Source organism: Perca fluviatilis, chromosome 6, assembly GCF_010015445.1.
Source record: "Perca fluviatilis chromosome 6, GENO_Pfluv_1.0, whole genome shotgun sequence".
In the NCBI taxonomy this organism is placed as follows: domain Eukaryota; kingdom Metazoa; phylum Chordata; class Actinopteri; order Perciformes; family Percidae; genus Perca; species Perca fluviatilis.
The window spans coordinates 32,457,071-32,476,495 of record NC_053117.1 but is presented as its reverse complement, the minus strand read 5'-3'; the positions used below and the strand labels follow the sequence as shown (position 1 = coordinate 32,476,495).

The 19,425-nt window shown below is 37.8% G+C and overlaps 1 protein-coding gene across 1 annotated transcript in view; it reads right to left on the bottom strand.

Annotated features, from left to right (window-relative positions):
- Nucleotides 1-5,668: 5,668 nt before the first annotated feature.
- mapk1 (mitogen-activated protein kinase 1) overlaps nt 5,669-19,425 on the bottom strand; it is a 30,453-nt gene continuing 16,696 nt past the window's right edge. The window contains exons 2-9 of the mRNA XM_039803502.1: nt 14,015-14,197; nt 12,525-12,714; nt 12,171-12,287; nt 11,691-11,805; nt 10,645-10,776; nt 9,699-9,808; nt 9,297-9,425; nt 5,669-6,422 (exon numbers count right to left, since the gene is read on the bottom strand). Coding sequence (XP_039659436.1) covers nt 9,309-9,425; nt 9,699-9,808; nt 10,645-10,776; nt 11,691-11,805; nt 12,171-12,287; nt 12,525-12,714; nt 14,015-14,197 — 964 coding nt within the window. The 3' untranslated portion in view covers nt 5,669-6,422; nt 9,297-9,308. The remainder of the gene's footprint in view (nt 6,423-9,296; nt 9,426-9,698; nt 9,809-10,644; nt 10,777-11,690; nt 11,806-12,170; nt 12,288-12,524; nt 12,715-14,014; nt 14,198-19,425) is intronic.

Below are 19,425 nucleotides of genomic sequence, written 5' to 3'. Positions count from 1 at the left end.
CGTGATTTAGTGGATATTTAATTATGGACGCCACGTCATCAGCTGCTTAGGCTATTAAGTAAATAATCACCACTTTTTATGTTTTTGCTTTCACTATTCAGCTTTTACTTGTCACGTAGCTTTTATAGCCTCCAAAAAGTTTCAAACGGAGTCAGTTCGATGCTGTATAGCTGCTACTTCCGGACAAAACAACCGAAAGCTCATCTTCATCTTTAAACTCTCTTAAATTCGATATTTTGAGAGGTACGTAAAGGCAAAAGTAGCCTAGCTACACAGCCTGTTCTACAAATAGCGTCCAATCTGCCAGAAGAAGAATCTCCGTCTGACCAATCCGCTGTGAGGGAGGGCGGGGCTACACACTCACAGCCAATCAACCCAAGGCCAGACGCTGAACAGCGCGCTCGCGTGGCTGAGGGTTGTTTTTGGCTGTGCGCGCCACCGACACAGACGCGTGCCAAAAACAATACCCCACAGCGCGCATGCGTGGCCGCATTGCAAGCACGTGGTTAAGAAGAGCAAGTAAACAAACCCTGCTCCAAAATCAATACAGTTGATTGATGTTTAATATTGGCGTTTACTGTAGTTTTAATATATATGCTTGTGTCAGGGTTAAAATAATGTTTTGTTTAATAAATTATAATCTTTAAAAGCATTTTACAAGTTTTACGTAAATTTTACTTAAAAACCCTTTTTGTTTCCTTTTTATTTCATGTTCTCGCATTTGCATTTGTAATGCAAATGCGAATTGATATTGTTTGTCGATTTAGCAGGTTCATGAATGTTGATTAATGTATCATCTAAAAGGAAAACGAGGATCCATCCACATAATTGAATTCACAATTATGTGTTTTTTAGTCAAATTAAATCAATTGAATTTTGAACTTTCTTAGGGCTTATAGGCTACAAATGGTGAATATTAATTTGTGAATCACACTGCTGACTGGACAAATGACATACTGCAGTAAATGTTATTAGCCAATACGACAGCGCCCCCTTAAGGACGCTGTGGCCTGAAGTATCTACTTTACAGAATGACCGAGATAATAATTCTGTGTTGATCAGGACTTGTCCCTTATGTTTTGGATGGACATTATTGCGTGTATTGTTATCTTGAATCCTCTTGATGGTTTTATTTAATACCTCTCCTGTGGTGTTAAGTAACTAAGTGCATTTACCGTACCCAAATGCTGTACTTAAATACAATTTTGAGACACTTGTATTTTACTTTAGTATTTTCATTTTCTGCTACTTTATACTTCTGCTCCACTACATTGTAGAGGCAAAATTGTACATTTTACTCCACTACATTTCTTTTATAACTTTAGTTACTTTGCAGGTTCTTTTAAAAATACAACATATAATAAACAAAAACATAAGATGTATTATTATAGATTGAGATACAACTTTATTGATCCCCAGGGGCGGGGGGTTTAATCAGAGAATACAATTGCAAAATGAAAAGTGGCAGACATTTACAGCCACACACAACATTTTCATTAAGAACGTTCACTCTTCTCATTAAACATAACTAAATTGTATACTTTGTTGCTCCAAGAAATATGTATTTTGTAACTCTGTAATAACAGATGCTGACAGCAGTTAGAGAGGTTGTCTATTGCCAGTTGAAATCTTACAAAGAGACTTCACAGAGATGTTAATGAAGGTACAGTGTTTTTAATGAATGTCTACTTAAATGTCATGGCAAAAAGAAAAAAAAAGAAAGAAAACCAAACATTAAAATACAGGTTTTTCAAAGTGGCAGTCAGTCTTTAATAATAGCAGAGAAATGCTTTGTTCAAGGCAAATCCTTCACACGACAGCAAAATAAAACTGACCGATCAATTCCAACGATGTCTATGGCAGGTCAAACAGGAAGCATTAAAATACAACCAAGGGTCTTATTTTATTCTATAAATTGAAGGTTTATACTGATCAAAACATACAGAGTGAAGTAGTTCCACTGGAGACAACTCAAACAAGATTAGTGTCTGATAGAAACATAACATTCATTTTACAATAAAAATATCTGCACAAAAACATCCCCAAAAAAAAAAAAAAAGGGTAACGCAAAAAATATAAATGTTTGCTTTTCATCTTTTCAATACAGTCACAAATCACACAGCTGTGGCAACAAATCTCTTTAAAAATTTACATAACTGAAAGATAAGGATACCCACCCGCGACCCCTCCCTCCCTCAGACTTGATTGCGTTCATTTTTAAGAGCGTATACTGCGATTACAAACGGATTCCCGACTGAACAGAAGCTGCACATCAAATCTTGGATATCAAGACTATCAAAAAAGGCACAAACAGACAGGTTGCACAAAGAACTCAGCAGAAGCTTTTTTTTTTTATACAACTAATCCCAGTAAGGTTTCCAGTGCCCTTAAATGTTCTCTTCCCCCACTCCCCCAAAAAAAAAAAAAAAAAGACTATCTACAGGCAAGTCAAGTCCCGGCAGGCACCTCGGATTACAAGTCCCATCCCAACTACTGTAGAAGCAAGTGCATTTAATAATCGTGTGACAGACTGGTGTGTACAGCAATTGTGAGGAGCACTGGGACAGACGAGTCTTTACCTCACGATCAGGTGAAATTTGAGAGTGCAAAAACGGTCAATTCTGCAATGGAGTTTGGTCATTTTTCAAATGTCATCGGATGAGTTAAATCGATCATCGGAACCAACGAAACAAGTTTTTTTTTGGGTGTGAGCAAAGAGGGAACTCTGAACAAATTTTTTGTTTTTAAAAAAAAGAACATTTTCTTGTAACACTTTATTTTTTCGGATCTGTTATTTCTTATATTTTCTTCAGGGTTTCCTGTATGGAACTGTGCAAGTTCACACTATTTATATGTAAAATAGACCGTATGAGTTTGAGACGGTTATTCTACTTAAATGTGTTCAGAGGAATTGCCTTGAAAGGACATCATTCATTTATTATTGGAAATTGCACATCTTTTGTATCTGTGTCTTAAAGACTCTCAGCTCTCTCAGCAGCAGCAGCCATCTTGCTGTGATAATTACAGATCAATCTGAAGTCTTACTTCTTAATGTCTGAAAATGTTTTTGCTGACCTCCAGCGGTTTAACTTCTAATCTGGCTGAAGTGATGTAGAAGTGTACTCCAGGCTGTGACATCACTGTTGGGTGTGGTCAGAGTTGCAACACACTGACCCATTATGGCTTAGTACATTTCAGCAGGGCGTTACAGCCTCCTCTCTTTGCTCCTACTCCGTTTCAGTCTAACATTATTCAGCCAGAACTAGAGAGAACCAAACTGTGTCCACTAATTTAATTCTACCAGAGCAGCTCTGTCCTCAAGAGAAATATTTGTACAACTCATACTTGATTTTTGCTATGTATGACAATGTATAATAAGAATGAAAAGTTGAGATTTACTCATCTTCTGTTAGAAACATAAAAATATCATGAGTTTGCGGCTTGCCCAATATTTTTTTTCACAGGCAACAGACATAGTTGTCATCAACGGAAAGAATGAAAAAAATCACCTGAAGCAGCGCAATAGTTCTAAAATTGTCTTATTTTATATTTAAATCTCAGATTTTTCACGTTTAAGTGCCAGCAGAGAACGATTCTTGAAGAATCTTTTCAAGTAGATTTTGACTTTAATCTACTGCGAGATGCTTTAGTGTCGTGAATAATACTTGTTTCATTCATAAGGTCACTAACATATCACCAAATGAGCATTTCTTTTGAAGCTGCAGTACTGTAAACTAACTAAGGCTAGGTGTTACCATGAGAGTGAATATTTGAGGCCCACTTACTAAACAAACTGAAATGCCAGCCATCATTGGACGCTGCAGTGCTACTCAAATGAAATGACACATTATGTTGATGAAGCCTCGGTGCTTCAGGCTTGTCCCCCCCCCCCCACCTAAAGTTTCCACATATATCATATTTAAAGTCTTAATTTGTTTGCTTGAAATCATATCTTCAAATTCAACAGTCTTTAAAGCCTCTGAGCACACGGACAGCTGATTTCAGAGGATCTAGCTGATTAGACTTCTGCTTAAGTTAAAGTGGGCCAGAGATTAGATGGGAACTTATTAGGTCACAAATCTTTTCTACCAATAAGAATGGTAAAGCTGTCATTTGTCCCGCCCTAACTGGTGCAACAAAGCTAACAAGAGACTCAGGAAAATGTGAATCAATCAGTCTATACGCGGCCACAGTCCTGGGAGCGATATTCCGAATCCCACTATGGCCATGCCAAGACCCGCCTTTCAATAGTATTTATTGGCCAGGCGTCCATGCTTACGCGAGGTAACGTAACCCCATTTGTTCAGGTCCTATCCCCTGACCAATCGGCTATCCTAACCTTAACCACTCGAGGTGAAATGCCTAACCCCAACCAATCGAGCTGCTTCGTAGGGCGGGTCTTGGCGTGGCCATAGTGGGATTCGTAATTTTGCGTCCTGCGAAGAGGTCTAATCAGCCAGGTTCACTCCGAACGCCTGTGTGGGTGTTCAGGGCCTTTAAATCAGCAGTGACTGACAAGAACTGAAAATATGGTCTTGATTTCTGCTGCTTCTTTTTTTTTTGGTACCGACACCGCCAACTGTTTTTATTAGAAGTGAAAATGTGCAATTTAAAGCAAAGAAATATTACAACGGACGAAATGAAAAACCTCATCTGTTAACGTTTGAGCAATGTTTTCAACTGTATCGTGCCTGGATCCCATTTCTCAGGTTGAGGAAACAACATGTTCTGTGGTGTCTGCGCGATTGGTATAAATACAGATATATGGTTATTCTCCTATTTGCAACCACAACTACACGTCTTAGCATGCAAGACTGAAATCTGTAAAAGAAAATGACATAAAAACAGACAAAGAAAATGCTGAAGCAAAAGAAAGAAACGGGACAAAAAGCACCGTGTGATTGGAAAGTGTGATGTACCACAAAAAGGTAGAACAGAAATAGCCTGGGCGCTCTCCCGGTGGAGCCGCCCGGCTCGTGTGGCACTTAACATCGTCGTCTTTGTATACAGAGCTTATAACAGTCATGCAAAGGGCACAGTATCATTCTAACAAGGCGAGAGAGAGACTGAAGAAGAAGAATACAAAAGAAAACACGAAACAGGAAGTAAAAGGAGGCACGACAACATTTCCTCCAGACGAAAACGAGTTGTGTGTGATAACTGAATTCCTATCCTGACGCAGTTTTCTCCCATATGAAATATTTCACACTGTACATACAGACTTGTGTGAAATAAACCGACTTTTCCTTTAGGTTTCTCGTGGCTAAGGCAGAAATTGATGGTGAAATCTTTCAATGCACTTGTAATTTGGTGCATTTATACACAACCTGACATTTTACTGAAGCCGATGAGAAATGAAAACAGGCATTTTTTTGTGGTTGATAAAAAAAAAAAAAAAAAAAAAAAGTTACAAATTCATCTGATTCACCTTCTATCATCACTCTAGCCATTAACATAGCTTAAGACTCTTTGGGATATATATATATATATATATATATATATATATATATATATATATATATATATATATATATATATATATATATATATATATATATATATATATATTAATTTATATATATATATATATATATATATATATATATATATATATATATATATATATATATATATATATATATATATATATATATATATTTTATGTATGTACTTGCATTTGGGCCGTGTGTGTGTGTGTGAAGGATTAAAATAGGTATTTGTTAAAATATAGATCCTCAACTTCAAGTGATGGCTTTTGGCCCTTTTTTTTTGTCTGTGACTGATTATGTGATTTCATTGCATAAATCAGTTATTTTAATTCAGTTTTTCTTTTTTCAAAGCGATAAAGAGAGAAAAAAAAAAAGATAAAGATCAAGGTACCCCTTGTAACAGTGCGACAAAGGTTAGAAAATTCAAAAGACCCCCTTTTTATGATGGATGATTCTTAGTAATCTACTGTTGCTTGTTTGTGCAATGTAGGCTGAGTTATAACCACGACCGTTGCACCAAAAAACACAACAGCTAGTCTATCACGGTCATTCACCTGGACATAAAAGGTCTTGAATAGGAATAGCCATAGCCGAATGCCTTTGAGACACAAACAAATTGTTTATCTTGGCTTAAAACACAAATTCACCCCCAAACTGTAAGCTGTGATGTTGAACCCCTGCCCCCCCCCCCACCCACCTCAGGGAGAGAGCGAGAAAAGAGAAATAGAAAGAGAGACAAGAGAATGGTTGATTGATTGATTCCTGACGCCATTCCTGAGCAAATTGGATTTGACGAGTGAGACCCAAGGAATCCAGGTGATGTGGACAACAGGATAGTAAAATAAAACCCCCAAAAATATATATATATATCACAGCAAAAGTGTGGAGGTGAGGAGGAGGAGTAGCAATGCCAAAGCCGGTCCACAGAAACATCTAGAGGGAGAAAAAACAGCGATTGTGTGATGAGCGGTCACATTAGTTTTTCCTCATTATTTAAAGTAATAATTAATTGCACATTGACATGAATATATGCATTTCATGGGGATTTCACTTATAACAAATAGTGTTAGGTCCCCATAGTCAAGATGCATTTTTGATCTAATTCCAATTGGGGGAAAAAAACTAAACTGATTCAATAACTGAACTCCAACCCAAAAATGAAGTTAATGAAAAATGTCACATTTTCTGTATGAGATTGTTCTCCACTGCCTTTGACTGAATATTAAGCACTCATCATTATTCAACTGGCACATATATATTTGTACTTATCTTGTATTTCTTTGTTTCTATCTTTATTTCTTTTTAAATGGTTGCCATCATGACTTTGAGGAATCCAAAATAACCCTTTAAAATATTAAAGTCACACAATAACACAAACAATCTAACCGAGGCAGCGGTAGATCAGCAACACCCGTATTCTGCGAGGCAAAATTACTGCATTTTTGGATTGGATTTGAAGAGAGCATAGATGGATACGAAGGCTTCAGTTCCGCATTGGAACAAGGCTGTCTGATGGCAAGATAAAGCAGTAAAAATATTCTAAATATAGCGTGCACTTAAACAGATACTGATTTTTTTTTTTTTTTTTTTTAGGTGGTCCTTTTTTTAGGGGATACGTTTTGAAAATGTGCTACATTAGAACAATACATTGCTTAGCTTCCATGCCGATACTCGACCGCCATCTACTGTAGCTAATACACAGACTGTGGATAAGAACCTCATATAACCACACTTCAGAAAATCTGAACCATCCCTTTAAGTGTTTTACATTTGTGGATTATTTAAAATATGAAAAAAGAAGTTAAAAAAGTGTGACGCCTACAGAGACGCTTAACTTCACCCCCAACTAGTGTAAGCTGGCATTGTTTGAGTATCAGTTGACCATCACCAAGAGACGAGTGCAGTGCAGAAACACCACAGCAAAGAACACTTTTTAAAAAATTCCGTTACAAATGCTTATGTAAGAACTTCCCATTAATGTATTAAAGCATTTACAAATATTATATTTATGCAATACAATTCGTAATGAGAAATGTTATGTCAGCACATTGGTTACAATGTTACTACACCTGCAAACTGTTAATGATAAATTCAAAGATACATTAACAGAAGTTACAGATACTGAATTACTATTAAGATATGAAAATATATATATTTTTTTAAAGATTATTTTTTGGGCTTTTCCGCAGACAGCTAGGTGAGAGAGGAGGAAGACATGCAGGAAATCGACACAGGTCAGATTTGAACCCTGGACCTCTGCGTCGAGGCATAAACCCCGCCACAGTGAAAATACATTTTAAAGCTGCAAAAACAAACCGCTGTCTGTGCAGAGAGCAGCTTTGTGCTCCTCTAATTTAGGAGATGTCACACTCCTGTTCCTTTTCAGTTGACTCATGTTGTGAATTAAAATGCTCCAGAGAGGAAACACAGCAATTACAAACGCTGACACAATAGGGATGATAGGCTATTAAATGTAGCACTGATAGTTATTATCACAACAAGAAGGCCTGTCAGGGAGCAGCTGGTGGTGAGCAGAGATCCGGGAGGGGGGAAGAAACCACATCAAAGGAGTGGCGGAGTTAGGAGTTAGTGTTGGAAATTACAACATTATCTCCTTTTGCTCTTTTATATTTAAACCTTTTTTTTTTTTTTTTAAATAATATAATTAGGGTTGTCCCTAACGATTATTTTTGTCATTGATTAATCTAACTATTTTTTCAATTAGTCAATTAATCTAACGATTAATTTGGATATTATTCTATTTTTTGAACTGAACTTTGGAGAATCAGTATTTGTACTTAGGTACTTGACATAAAAATTAAAATGGCTATGACATGGATTGATTTTATCAATGGAGTAATGGGCAGTTAAGATAATCACTGGCAAATGTATTTTTGCATCGTAGTGGGGCAAGGAAAATAATTGAAACGCAGGGCTCCAGCCTACGTAAGTGGCCTGAAATTTATACTTGTGCGCTTGTGTGTGCGTCGATCTCTTTCATAGCAGGGCCAGCATGTGTATGTGCGTGGGGAGTGTGTGGTAGAGCGAGTGGCGGTGATTAGCTTCGGAGTGAGTGCCGACTCTAGAGTCGTAGTGAGAGAAACAAGTGTCTCCCCTGTGCTTTCTGACGACTGTGGGGAAAGTTAAACCCTCTCCCTGATTTCATGTTATTTATGGAGATTGGGAACCAGGAAATGTATTGGGGGAAATACAATGCTACCAAGCCAAGGCCGAGCATTTTTAATGCCATTGTAGATAGGAATATCAGATTTTTAGTACCAATACCAAACAAAATTTTTAATGATACCTTATTCTGCGATATATGAAACACGTTTGAAATAGAACGCCATAGTTGTTAAAAGGAAGCATATAGTTACATTAATGTTTTGATAGGTTACTCTCAAAGTGCCTTGAATAAAAAATATTTAAATACAAGCACAAATGATTGTAGGACTGTTTTTAAGTTTTGCTTAATTTGCAAAATGACAGAATTAAATCTGAATTATACTGGTGGTGTATCAAGTGCCCGTTCAGATAGAAGGTTTTTATAGTGGGTTTATCTTGGTGAAGAACCTCTACAAAAGCTAAATTTAAATCGATATAATCGTGCAGAGTGAAAGGTTTTTGAGTGGCGAGTTGTTAAATTTAACAACTGTCGTAAAGGTCTAGGAGTTAGCGTTACGGGGAGGTCATATAGTTGCAGGTAATGGTAATATTGTTCTTTACCTGTAGGTCTGATCCCTGTTCCTCTCTGAGATTATATTGGTTTTCAGGTTATACACTGGAATGCGAGTAATGTGGACTTACCTGTGTGAGATGTTAGGACCTTAAGCCGGACTGGAAACGTGCAGTTTCTTTAAAGATGAGCTCCTTCAGCGTCTCTTTGGGTAAGTCATCCAGCTCCATGTCAAACTTGAATGGGGCCTCGGCAACAGGCTACACAGGGAGACGGAGAGGTCATATTGACGTAAATGTACAGTGGAGACTTCTGGTGTTGATCCCATTGAGCAACTTATAACAGAGCAGCTAATTCTAGTGCACCGTGTTTAATATATGCTCACCATCATTCAGTTATGTAGATATAATTTGCTGATTTTAAATGTAAGGAATGGAGAAACATAACAAATGCCTAACAACTCAATTCGATTAGCAAAAGATTACGTATCCTCATTCCAAACAGGCCTATACAGCACACGCTGACAATCTCACCTCATCCGTGGGGTCGTAATACTGCTCCAGGTAAGGGTGCGCCAGGGCCTCCTCCACCTCAATCCTCTTGTGAGGATTAAAGGTTAACATCTTGTCCAACAGGTCCAAAGCTGCAGCACGAGGAGAACATTTGAATTGGACATATCATGTAAAACTCACTTTTTCAGTGCTTGTGCACATAAATGGTGGGTATCTGGAGTGCCACAAACTGTGAAATAAGACAACCCAGTCAGTCTTTTGTGGGCTGATTAGATGAGAAACACGAGATTCAACAAGCCATTCAGATTTGGCTCCCCTTTCCCATATCACATGCAGGCTCATTAGAATATTTAGAGCAGACTGGGCCTTTTTCGGGAGGGGGGGGGGGCTTAAAGAGACAAGTGCTAAAACAGAGCATTTCAGGCCGAGGGTGAATACAGGTATATTCAGACAAACCGTATGAAAAAAAAAACATTAAAAACTTATAACTATGTTCTAGTTGAAACCCATATTACAAGTATTAACCTGAAAATGAGCATGCTATGTCTCCTTTAACGTGATTCTGAAACAACAATGAGCTTGCCTGCCCACTAGAGGGCACCATCACACCCTACATGCAGTCTGGATTATTTCCAGGTAGAAAACTATGACTCATTTTTTTAATTTAACACATTATCTGAGGCATTACTGTTCAAAGATTCAGAGCTGGCAATCAATTTGGTTGGTTGCATCCAATCTACTCCTCTATCTTCCCACCCCGAACTTTTGCCACTTGTTTTGCCTGTGGCAGTGGCAAGTGTTTTGTCCCTTTGCCTATGCCCCATTCTTTCCAGGAATTCTCTCAGGAAATTGTTTAGAGGCGGTAACTCTTACTTGCAGTACAACCTCTCAACGATACATTGTATTCCAGAAATTCCATGATCAGTGGGAAACATTAAGTCAATAAAGAGTTTGTCGTGGCTCTGACCTTTGGGATCAGCGTTGGGGAAGAGGCGGTTCCACGGCACTTTGCAGCGCAAAGGCAGCGACAAAAGATAGTTCCTGGCCTTAATGTTGATGATGCAGTTGAGATCCTCCTGAGAGGGAGAACCCAGGATCCCTAAAAGGACAAAGAGAATAATTACTTTCTGATTCTGTTTAAAAACAGTTTGCAACACTGTAAAGGAACAAACTGTCTAGTAATTTAAACAGCCCCTGCTTAAAGTTTTCAGTAAGTAGTCTAAAGGCACAACAAAATGACAGATGAGAGAAGCAATATGTGGTCTAGCACCAAGACAAAAAGTACAACTATATAAATGAACATTAACAGCTACAGTATCCATGGACTGGCACCAGGAAGCTGTTGCTACTGATGGAGAGTGTGATACTGACAGAGAGTGTGAAAGTTTAGTTCATGTCTCAAGTTATCAAATCTTTTATGCAGACTCAACCGACACCGCATTTTCTAACATGTTCATTTGTCACGCATATGCTTACGACCATTATGATATACTGTACATACTGTAAATATAAATAATGGAGAGAGATAGGCAAAATATACAGTTTATACTTAATTTTCCATATCAAGATTATTATTTTTTTTTATGTTTAACTACATAAACACAATTATTTCAGAGGTAAATATCTTAACAGCTTCCACTCCAGCAAACATGGTTCACACTCTGTGATTCTGAATATGACTACTATTAAGAAAAGAATCAGTATACTGTTCATACAATTAATTCATTTACTTTTATTGACTGGAATAAACTTCACTAAAACATTCTGAAACCATCTTCTTCTTTTCAAAAGTAACCTTATCTACTTGAAAACACAAGTTTATGCAAATGATGGCAGGTTTGATAAACTGACCATTTAAGTTGGAGTCTTTGTTAACTTACACTTAAACACAAATGATACTGGATTGACGTAGATTTCCTACTAAGAAATGTGTTCCCCCTTATCCTTTAAACAACAACAATACTACATCACCACATCAATCCTAAAAACACTGCACATAGAGAGATTTATTACCCAAAATGTGGTTAAGCTGATCCAAGTAGTGCTTCCCAGGAAAGATTGGCCTGTTGGACAACATCTCAGCCAGGATGCAACCCACTGACCAGATGTCTATGGACTTGGTATAGCCCTGAGATTTAAGGGGCATAAAGTCACAGTCATGACTACAGTATCTTTAAAGTTAATATGATATCAACTGGTGGATTATGCCATACATACAATTAACATAGCATGAATGAAAACAGTTATTTCTTGTTGGGTCCAGTAAGAATAAAAGGCCTTAATCACTAGTACCTCATTCGTCTATCTGCAGGATTCAGAAAGCTAAATATGAGATTTAAAAACACAGCTAATTTAAAGGTAAAAAAAAAATAAAAAATAAATAAACTTTACAAAATAAAATGAATTGAATGAGGTTTTGACCAAAAACAAAACAAACCAAAAAAAAACCATTCACAACAAACTCGTAATTTCACGGCAGGTGAGCACACTCACCTTGGAGTTGAGCATGATCTCAGGTGCTCTGTACCAACGGGTGGCTACATACTCTGTCAGGAAACCAGTGTGATCATGGTCAGGATCAGCCACACGAGCCAAACCAAAATCACAGATCTGCAGAAAGATGGACAGAGTGACAAGACAATGAGAGACTGCAACTTTAGAGGACACAAGATCAAAATAAGCCAGACGTCATTTCAATGGTTTGCCTGGCTGTTTTGTACTCGTCAGGGGGGCATATTGTGCTAATATCTTTATTTAGGTATCAGTTTTCTGTTGAAACTCACTGACCAATATATATTGAAAAACTAAATATGGATTATCGAACCGAATTCCTCTTTGAGACCCTACCTTGAGATCACAGGTGGTGTTAAGCAGAAGGTTGGAGGGCTTCAGGTCGCGATGCAGGACGTTGGCAGAGTGGATGTACTTGAGCCCTCGTAGGATCTGGTAGAGGAAGTAGCAGATGTGGTCGTTGCTCAGGTGTTGAGTCTTCAGGAGCTTGTACAGGTCTGTCTCCATGAGATCCTGGACAATATATCTGCACAGCGCCACGTTAAAGAACTTCTACTTTATTATCATGAAAAACACTCCTTGTGTTTTTAATGCACATACTGTAAATAATATAAAAGCTATTTTTTTTATGTCCATCTGGACCACATTGTTATGTCCTTCAAAATAAGATCTCTAGGTATACAACAGGGCTGAACAATTAACCGGAAAGTGACCAAAACCGACATTATGACTCCTATTTCTAGTATCAATATCAATAATACGATAAATTCATTATTTCATGCATGCTGCTGCTGCTGCTTACCCCTTAAGAGTACAACAAAGTCATATTAAATGATTTTCTGTTTATTTAAACTGCCCAGTTCAGGTATCCATATTACATTTAGGTTTTACTGCCACACTCAAATTGGATTGTATTAGCATTGCAAAGAAAATGAAAAACCTTGCATAATTTAACTCAGACAACTATCCTTATTCTGTTGTCCCTGCAGGCTGGCAGAGTCATGAAAAGGCAGTCAAATTGATGCCTTTTTTTTATTAAGATTATTTTTTGGGCATTTTTAGGCCTTTCACAGGACAGATAAAGACATGAAGCAAAGGGCTGCAGGTCGGAGTCGAACCGCATCCACCGCGTCGAGGAGTAAACCTCTATATATGTGCGCCTGCTCTACCAACTGAGCTAAACCAGCCACAAACGGTTACTTTTCTACGCCTAGGACTACAAAGTTCTGAAACCGTGTTTGGCCAATGTGGGCCCTACCTAAATAACTAGGTTCATCTTAGATAGATAGATCGTCTTTATTGCCCACTGGGGAACTGTGAAGGGTTTAGGGTTTTTGTTTAGGTGAATGCTCATCTAATGAAGGCAAGCAGGAAGCAGTGAGCAGAGTAGCTGCAGGATTTGGTCACATCCATTTCTTTAAGGTAAGACACACTGCGTTATGAAACTGACTATGCACTCGACCAGTTTGCTACTGTTGCTGCTGGGCTACAGCAAAGACCGTCTCTTCCAAATATATGGTGACAGGTGGCCATTATGTAATAAAATACAACTGAAAACCTCTATTCCAGCTACAAATGCTGGCGTATAAGACCACATTACTTGTCACAAATGAGTCATTTTAAATGTTTGAAATATATTAGCATAAAAGCACAAGTGTTAAGTGGAAATACAAATAATTTAACATGCTATTACCAACCTTAAAAATGCAAAACAAAGACTAATTATTGCCATTAAGGATTAATCTGAAGCCCATAAATTAAACTGCAGTCACATAAAATACATTAGAACATATATAGAATCATAAGAGGTGTATGTAAAAGGATACACGTCCTTCATCTGGTCAATGGTTGGTGTGCGGATGATGTCGTTGATGCCGATGATGTTTTCATGTTTGAAGCGCAGCAGGATTTTGATCTCTCTCAGGGTGCGTTGGCAGTACGTCTGGTGCTCAAAAGGGCTAATCTTCTTAATGGCCACACGTATCTTGTTGTCCCGGTCATAGGCAGAGCTTAATTATTTAACAAAAAAACAACAACAAAAAAAAACACAAAAGCCAACAATTAGACATCAATGTTGAATGAGCAAAATGTCATAAAAAGGCACAGCATTAAAAACATTTTTTTTTTTTTACCCCATTCAATTTTGTGTCTCCACAGTTCGACTAGAAATAGTAATACTTAAGTTTTAACTTCCAGTTTTGTATATTTCGTACGGACTCTTCTGTGCGGATGAAACCCATCTTACTGATACCCACAATCCTTGCTACAGAAAAGCATGAGATGGCACTGACATCTCTTCAATATGTGCCAATAATGCCACTTTGGGATACCACACTGAGCTGTGCCGTGAGCAACTAACCAAATCTGTAATACAGTAACATCACAAGGTAAAAAGGTACAGCAAACATTACTAAGCCAAATGACATTTTGGAGGCTTGCTGATTCGTACAAACTGCAGTAAGCACCTGGCCATTTCTGTGAAAGACATTCAAACATTGAAATATCTTAAAATGATGCACTGACATAAAGGAACAGAAACATTTAATCATATCTTGCTGTGCAGGCCAGGTTTATTGAACAGCAGAAGTCAGGTGCTAACCATTTGGGTGACAAATGCTGCTTCCTTCCTGTGGTTTGCCAGTGGAAAGCTTTTAATTTGAAGAAATTTTCGGTTTGCATTAGCAGTATCTTAACAAGGCAAATACATTTCTGATACAGTGTGGAGCAGAAAACAATGAGGTTGCTGCAGTATCGGTTAGATAAAAGTAAGAACAGAAATGAAGGAGTGGAACAAAAATCCCAACCACAGAAAATCTAACCCTACACAGAGAGCTGCTTAAGTACTGCTACCTGGAAATTTAGCAAGACGACACAGCTCAAAGACCATCCCTGCTTGGTCCAGCTACCAAGCAGGTCCATAACACTGCAGATCAGCTGAGAGGATGCAGTGGCATTGCATGTGATCAAGCCGTGCATTGCTCGGCACACCAGTGCATTTAAAGTGTGCTACACAAAGCAAAGGGAAAGAGACAAGAGCTTGTACGTCCTGATCAAGATAAGCTCACCTCACTCTGGTTCCCCTGCACCTTTTATGACTATACTACGATGCAAAGTATGACGCTAGTGTCATACTTTGGACTGGAGCATGAATAACAATGTCTTTGTTTAAATGCAGCCCTGACATTCAAAGTTTGGATGATGAATATCACTTATTTGTACAAATGCAAAGTCAAACGGTAACAATAGGCTTTACAGAGCAATATTTTGAATTACAATGAAACATTTAGCCTAGCAAAGAGACAGCAAAGTATTTAGTAAAACTCAATTATTGCTAATATTCTTCACCAATATTCAGTACTCTAATAATAATAATAATAATAATAATAATAATAATAATAGCATATATAATAAAATCCATTTTGCAATATCTTAAAACCCAATGATGAAAAGTATAACATGCAGGCTACAGGAAATGATAAAGCATGTTTGCATGCATGGGATGCCTGGGTCTGTCAGATCTGACATTTAAGCCAGATCCAGAGAAAGGGCAATAAGTTAATGCGTAAAGCTTAGGAGGTATGTGCCTTCACATGACACATCTTCAAAGCTGAGAGCGGTGTCAAATATGCTGCTAAAAAGGGTAAAGGGAAAGGTTTTCCTCTTATGCAAACAGGTTTGATAAAAAAAAAAAAAAAAGAAGTAATTATTTTTATATACAGTATATAATACAATATCCAGACTGGAAAAACACATATTTGGTCATCTTTTCAAGAGGAGACCAAAAGAATATCAAGATAAAGTACAGCAGACAGACAAATCTCCTGTGTATGATCAGATGTAAACAGGAAATAAATCCCAGGATGCCCTTTGGCATACATAAAGAGGAGGACGATATGGTGTAAACTGGGCTACGTTTTTGCCTGCAGGCCCTTTTTTCTAGGGATGACGCTTACCATTTACTAAGCTGAATCAACAAGTATTAACATGTTCATGATCCCTATGGTAGTTTGAGAGTTTAGGATTTTTGTTTACTCTGCTGGCTTTTAATTGTTTTCCATTGTGCCACTGTACTTAAACAGCAGTTTTTTAGCGGCCGGCAGTTTCAGGTGTGCGTGTTAGAAGTTTGAGAGTGATGATAAAGTTATTGTTGTACAAAACCCTGTTGTCCAAATTGATGATTCCATGTCAAAATGCAATAAAAACTAACAAAATGAGTGTAAAAATGTCTGACTAATTGTCTGACTGTGTCTACACTCAGCAGACTAATTGTTCAATTCCAGTCTAAAATCTTGGCCCTGCCTGTGATGAGACACTTCCTCCACACCATTTCAGGTAACTGACATGTCCACTCTTGAATTTCTGGCTCTTTTCACTGGCTGGCTGTCAACTTCCCCACACTCACTCAGCCTGATACATTTTGAAATCCCATACCGGGGATAAACCTGCATCTTGAATGCCAACTTTAACTCCCAAAAGCAGACATTTCATTATTGTATTTTTTTAAATCCAATAAAATGGGAATATAAAGATGTCGGTGTGTTGCCTTCAAATGCTGTGACTAATAACTTAATATCCTTTTTTAGTTATTTTTAGGGTTACATGAAATTAGTGGGTGCTCGATCATCAGAAAAACAATTAGGTTTTAATGTAATGAAAGAAATTCTCTCCCAAAGAATGTAAATTCATATTAAAAGTCTGGTGCTGGGCACAGAAACTGGCCAGACATATTCAGTGCACAGGAACTGACACACCAAAACCAAGTCCAAACTCACCACCAACTGCCAAGAAATGCAAATTACTGCTTCCAAGTTTTGCTGGATTTCTAAATCATCTGCTGTCAAACTGGTGCTAGTTGCTGCCATTTGTAGCCATCACAAAAGCAAAATTGCCCAATAAAGCTGTAGCTTCGGGATAACAAATTACGAAAACCTTAAGTTGAGCTTCATCATTTACATCTACAGCCAAGAGTGATTTTATTTCTGCACATAAACAACACAGGAGACTGGAAAACACCCACATAGTATGACAAAATAAGACTAATGAGTTGCTATAGTGATGGGGGTGTAGGGACTGAAATGTAAACACAAGTGTACCAACCTTCTGCAAGGGAAATATGAGTGACCTTCCTTTCCACTTGTGTGAGAGGAATGTGTGTGTGTGTGTGTGTGTGTGTGTGTGTGTGTGTGTGTGTGTGTGTGTGTGTGTGTGTGTAAATAGCTCTCCATGTAACTGTTCTACACCAGTAGATACAATTGTGCAGCAGGGAGCTACAAGACTTTAAAGCTAAACTATGATCTAGGGCAGAGCCAGTTTGGCACAGATATATATTCAGACTGTTTTTAGAGCAGTCAATGGTATATGCAGTTGCCACCGGTTTTTGACACAGCACAATGTTATCTCATGCATGATGGAAACTAAAAAACTAAATGTCTTCACAATACAATGTCATCTCTAATGGTAAGCAAATAATAATAATAATACTACATTTATTTCTGCATAATTTGAAAAGGTATATACAGAATTGTGCACAGGTTGCAAAAATGTTGGCATTCATGGCATGATCTATAATTTCATATCTAGTGCTAAAACAATCAGTCGTTCATCAGTCCACACAGATTATAATCAATTAATTGTTCAGTCATTTATCAAGCAAAAATGTCAAATAGTATCTGGTTCCATATTAACTTTAAAGATAATATTTTTGGGGTTGGACGGTTAGTCAGACAAATCAAGACATACGTTGCTCCTCTGGCTTGAAAAAATGTTGAATGAATTTTTCTTTTCTTTTTTTACTTTTTCTGTTTTTACAGAGCAAATGACTTATTGAGAAAATAATCAGCAAAAGCTCCACAAATGCGAGGGTTTGCTGCCAATAACAAAACATATCTTTGGGTTGTATGACTGTTGGTTGGCTGTAACCCTGTGCTCAGGGAAATTGTGACTTTTCTGTAGACTAATCGAATAATCCTAAAAATAATTGACAGGTTAATGGATAATGATTTAACAGCTATCTGGAGCCCTATTCATAAAGTAAAGAGTAAAGAGTAACATGCAACATGCTCCGTTGCCTCCTTACTTATGTGCTGCAAAATTGTAACTCCTAACATTGCAGTGCTTGCATGATATAAAATAGAAACCAGGGACTGTTTTCAGTGCAGAGAGAAGTGTGGACAATCTTAGTTCACAGTACATTTCACCATGTTTATTGAGGCAAGCCCACCAGTTTCTTGTCAGTTTGTCCAGGCATATAACAGAAGGTACTTTTGAGGAAGTACAAAGTACACCGTGTTGAGTGTGTAGTATTAATCTGCTCGCCTCAGTGTACTCAGAGTCTTGACCTGCTCAGCCTTATCACTAAAGGGTGACTTTCATTTGTTAGAATGGCACTCTGGACTTTTGAACTCTTAACTTTTTGATGGTTCAGATCAATCAATAATGAAAATAAATCATTACTTGCAGCCCAAGCTGCCGGCTAGATCAACATTTTCAGGAAGATTGAAACTGTCTGATAAATAAAGCAAAATTTGCTACATAATTCTAAACAGGTATTCACATGTTAATGCGTGCGTTCAAGCCACCTCGGAATAACAGGCACCGCCCCCCTGGTTACGTTGTTTTTCCGAATGGTAGTGTTCACATGGTCGGGATGCGTGTTCTTCTTCTTCTGTTATATTGGCGTTTTTTTGCATGACTGCCACCAACGGTTGGCCGTGAACGAGAGCATCAGGTGTGTGAAAACATGGAGGCCACAATAACAGAAGATTCTCTGCTGTTTTCTTATGCGAGCATCCAAACAGCACATCGCCAGGTGTTTGTTTGTGTTATCTGCAGCGAACGACGAATGGGAAAAGACACGGATAATGTGTTGTTATTTTTATACATAAACCTATTTATGAATAATTTTAAACATATTATGTCTGTGTATGTTTCTTGGCAGAGGCATTTGTCCACAATAAACATTTATTATCATTGAAATATGTTCAGTGAACCAAAGTCGCCTCCGTCAAACGTCAGTTGTCAACAACGCGTCACCAACTGGGAAACTTTTTTTCCCACCTCTTGATTCCCACAGGACATTACGTGAATGCTGACGTTTTCACTCGGAAAAACGTTTTTCCGATGTCCATGAACGCACGGTTATTCTCTATTTGATAAAAGGACAACACACATTAATCAACATTTCTGTAAATGTGTTTTAGCCAGCCGGCTAATTTTCAACTGTAGTCCTTTGGCCAGA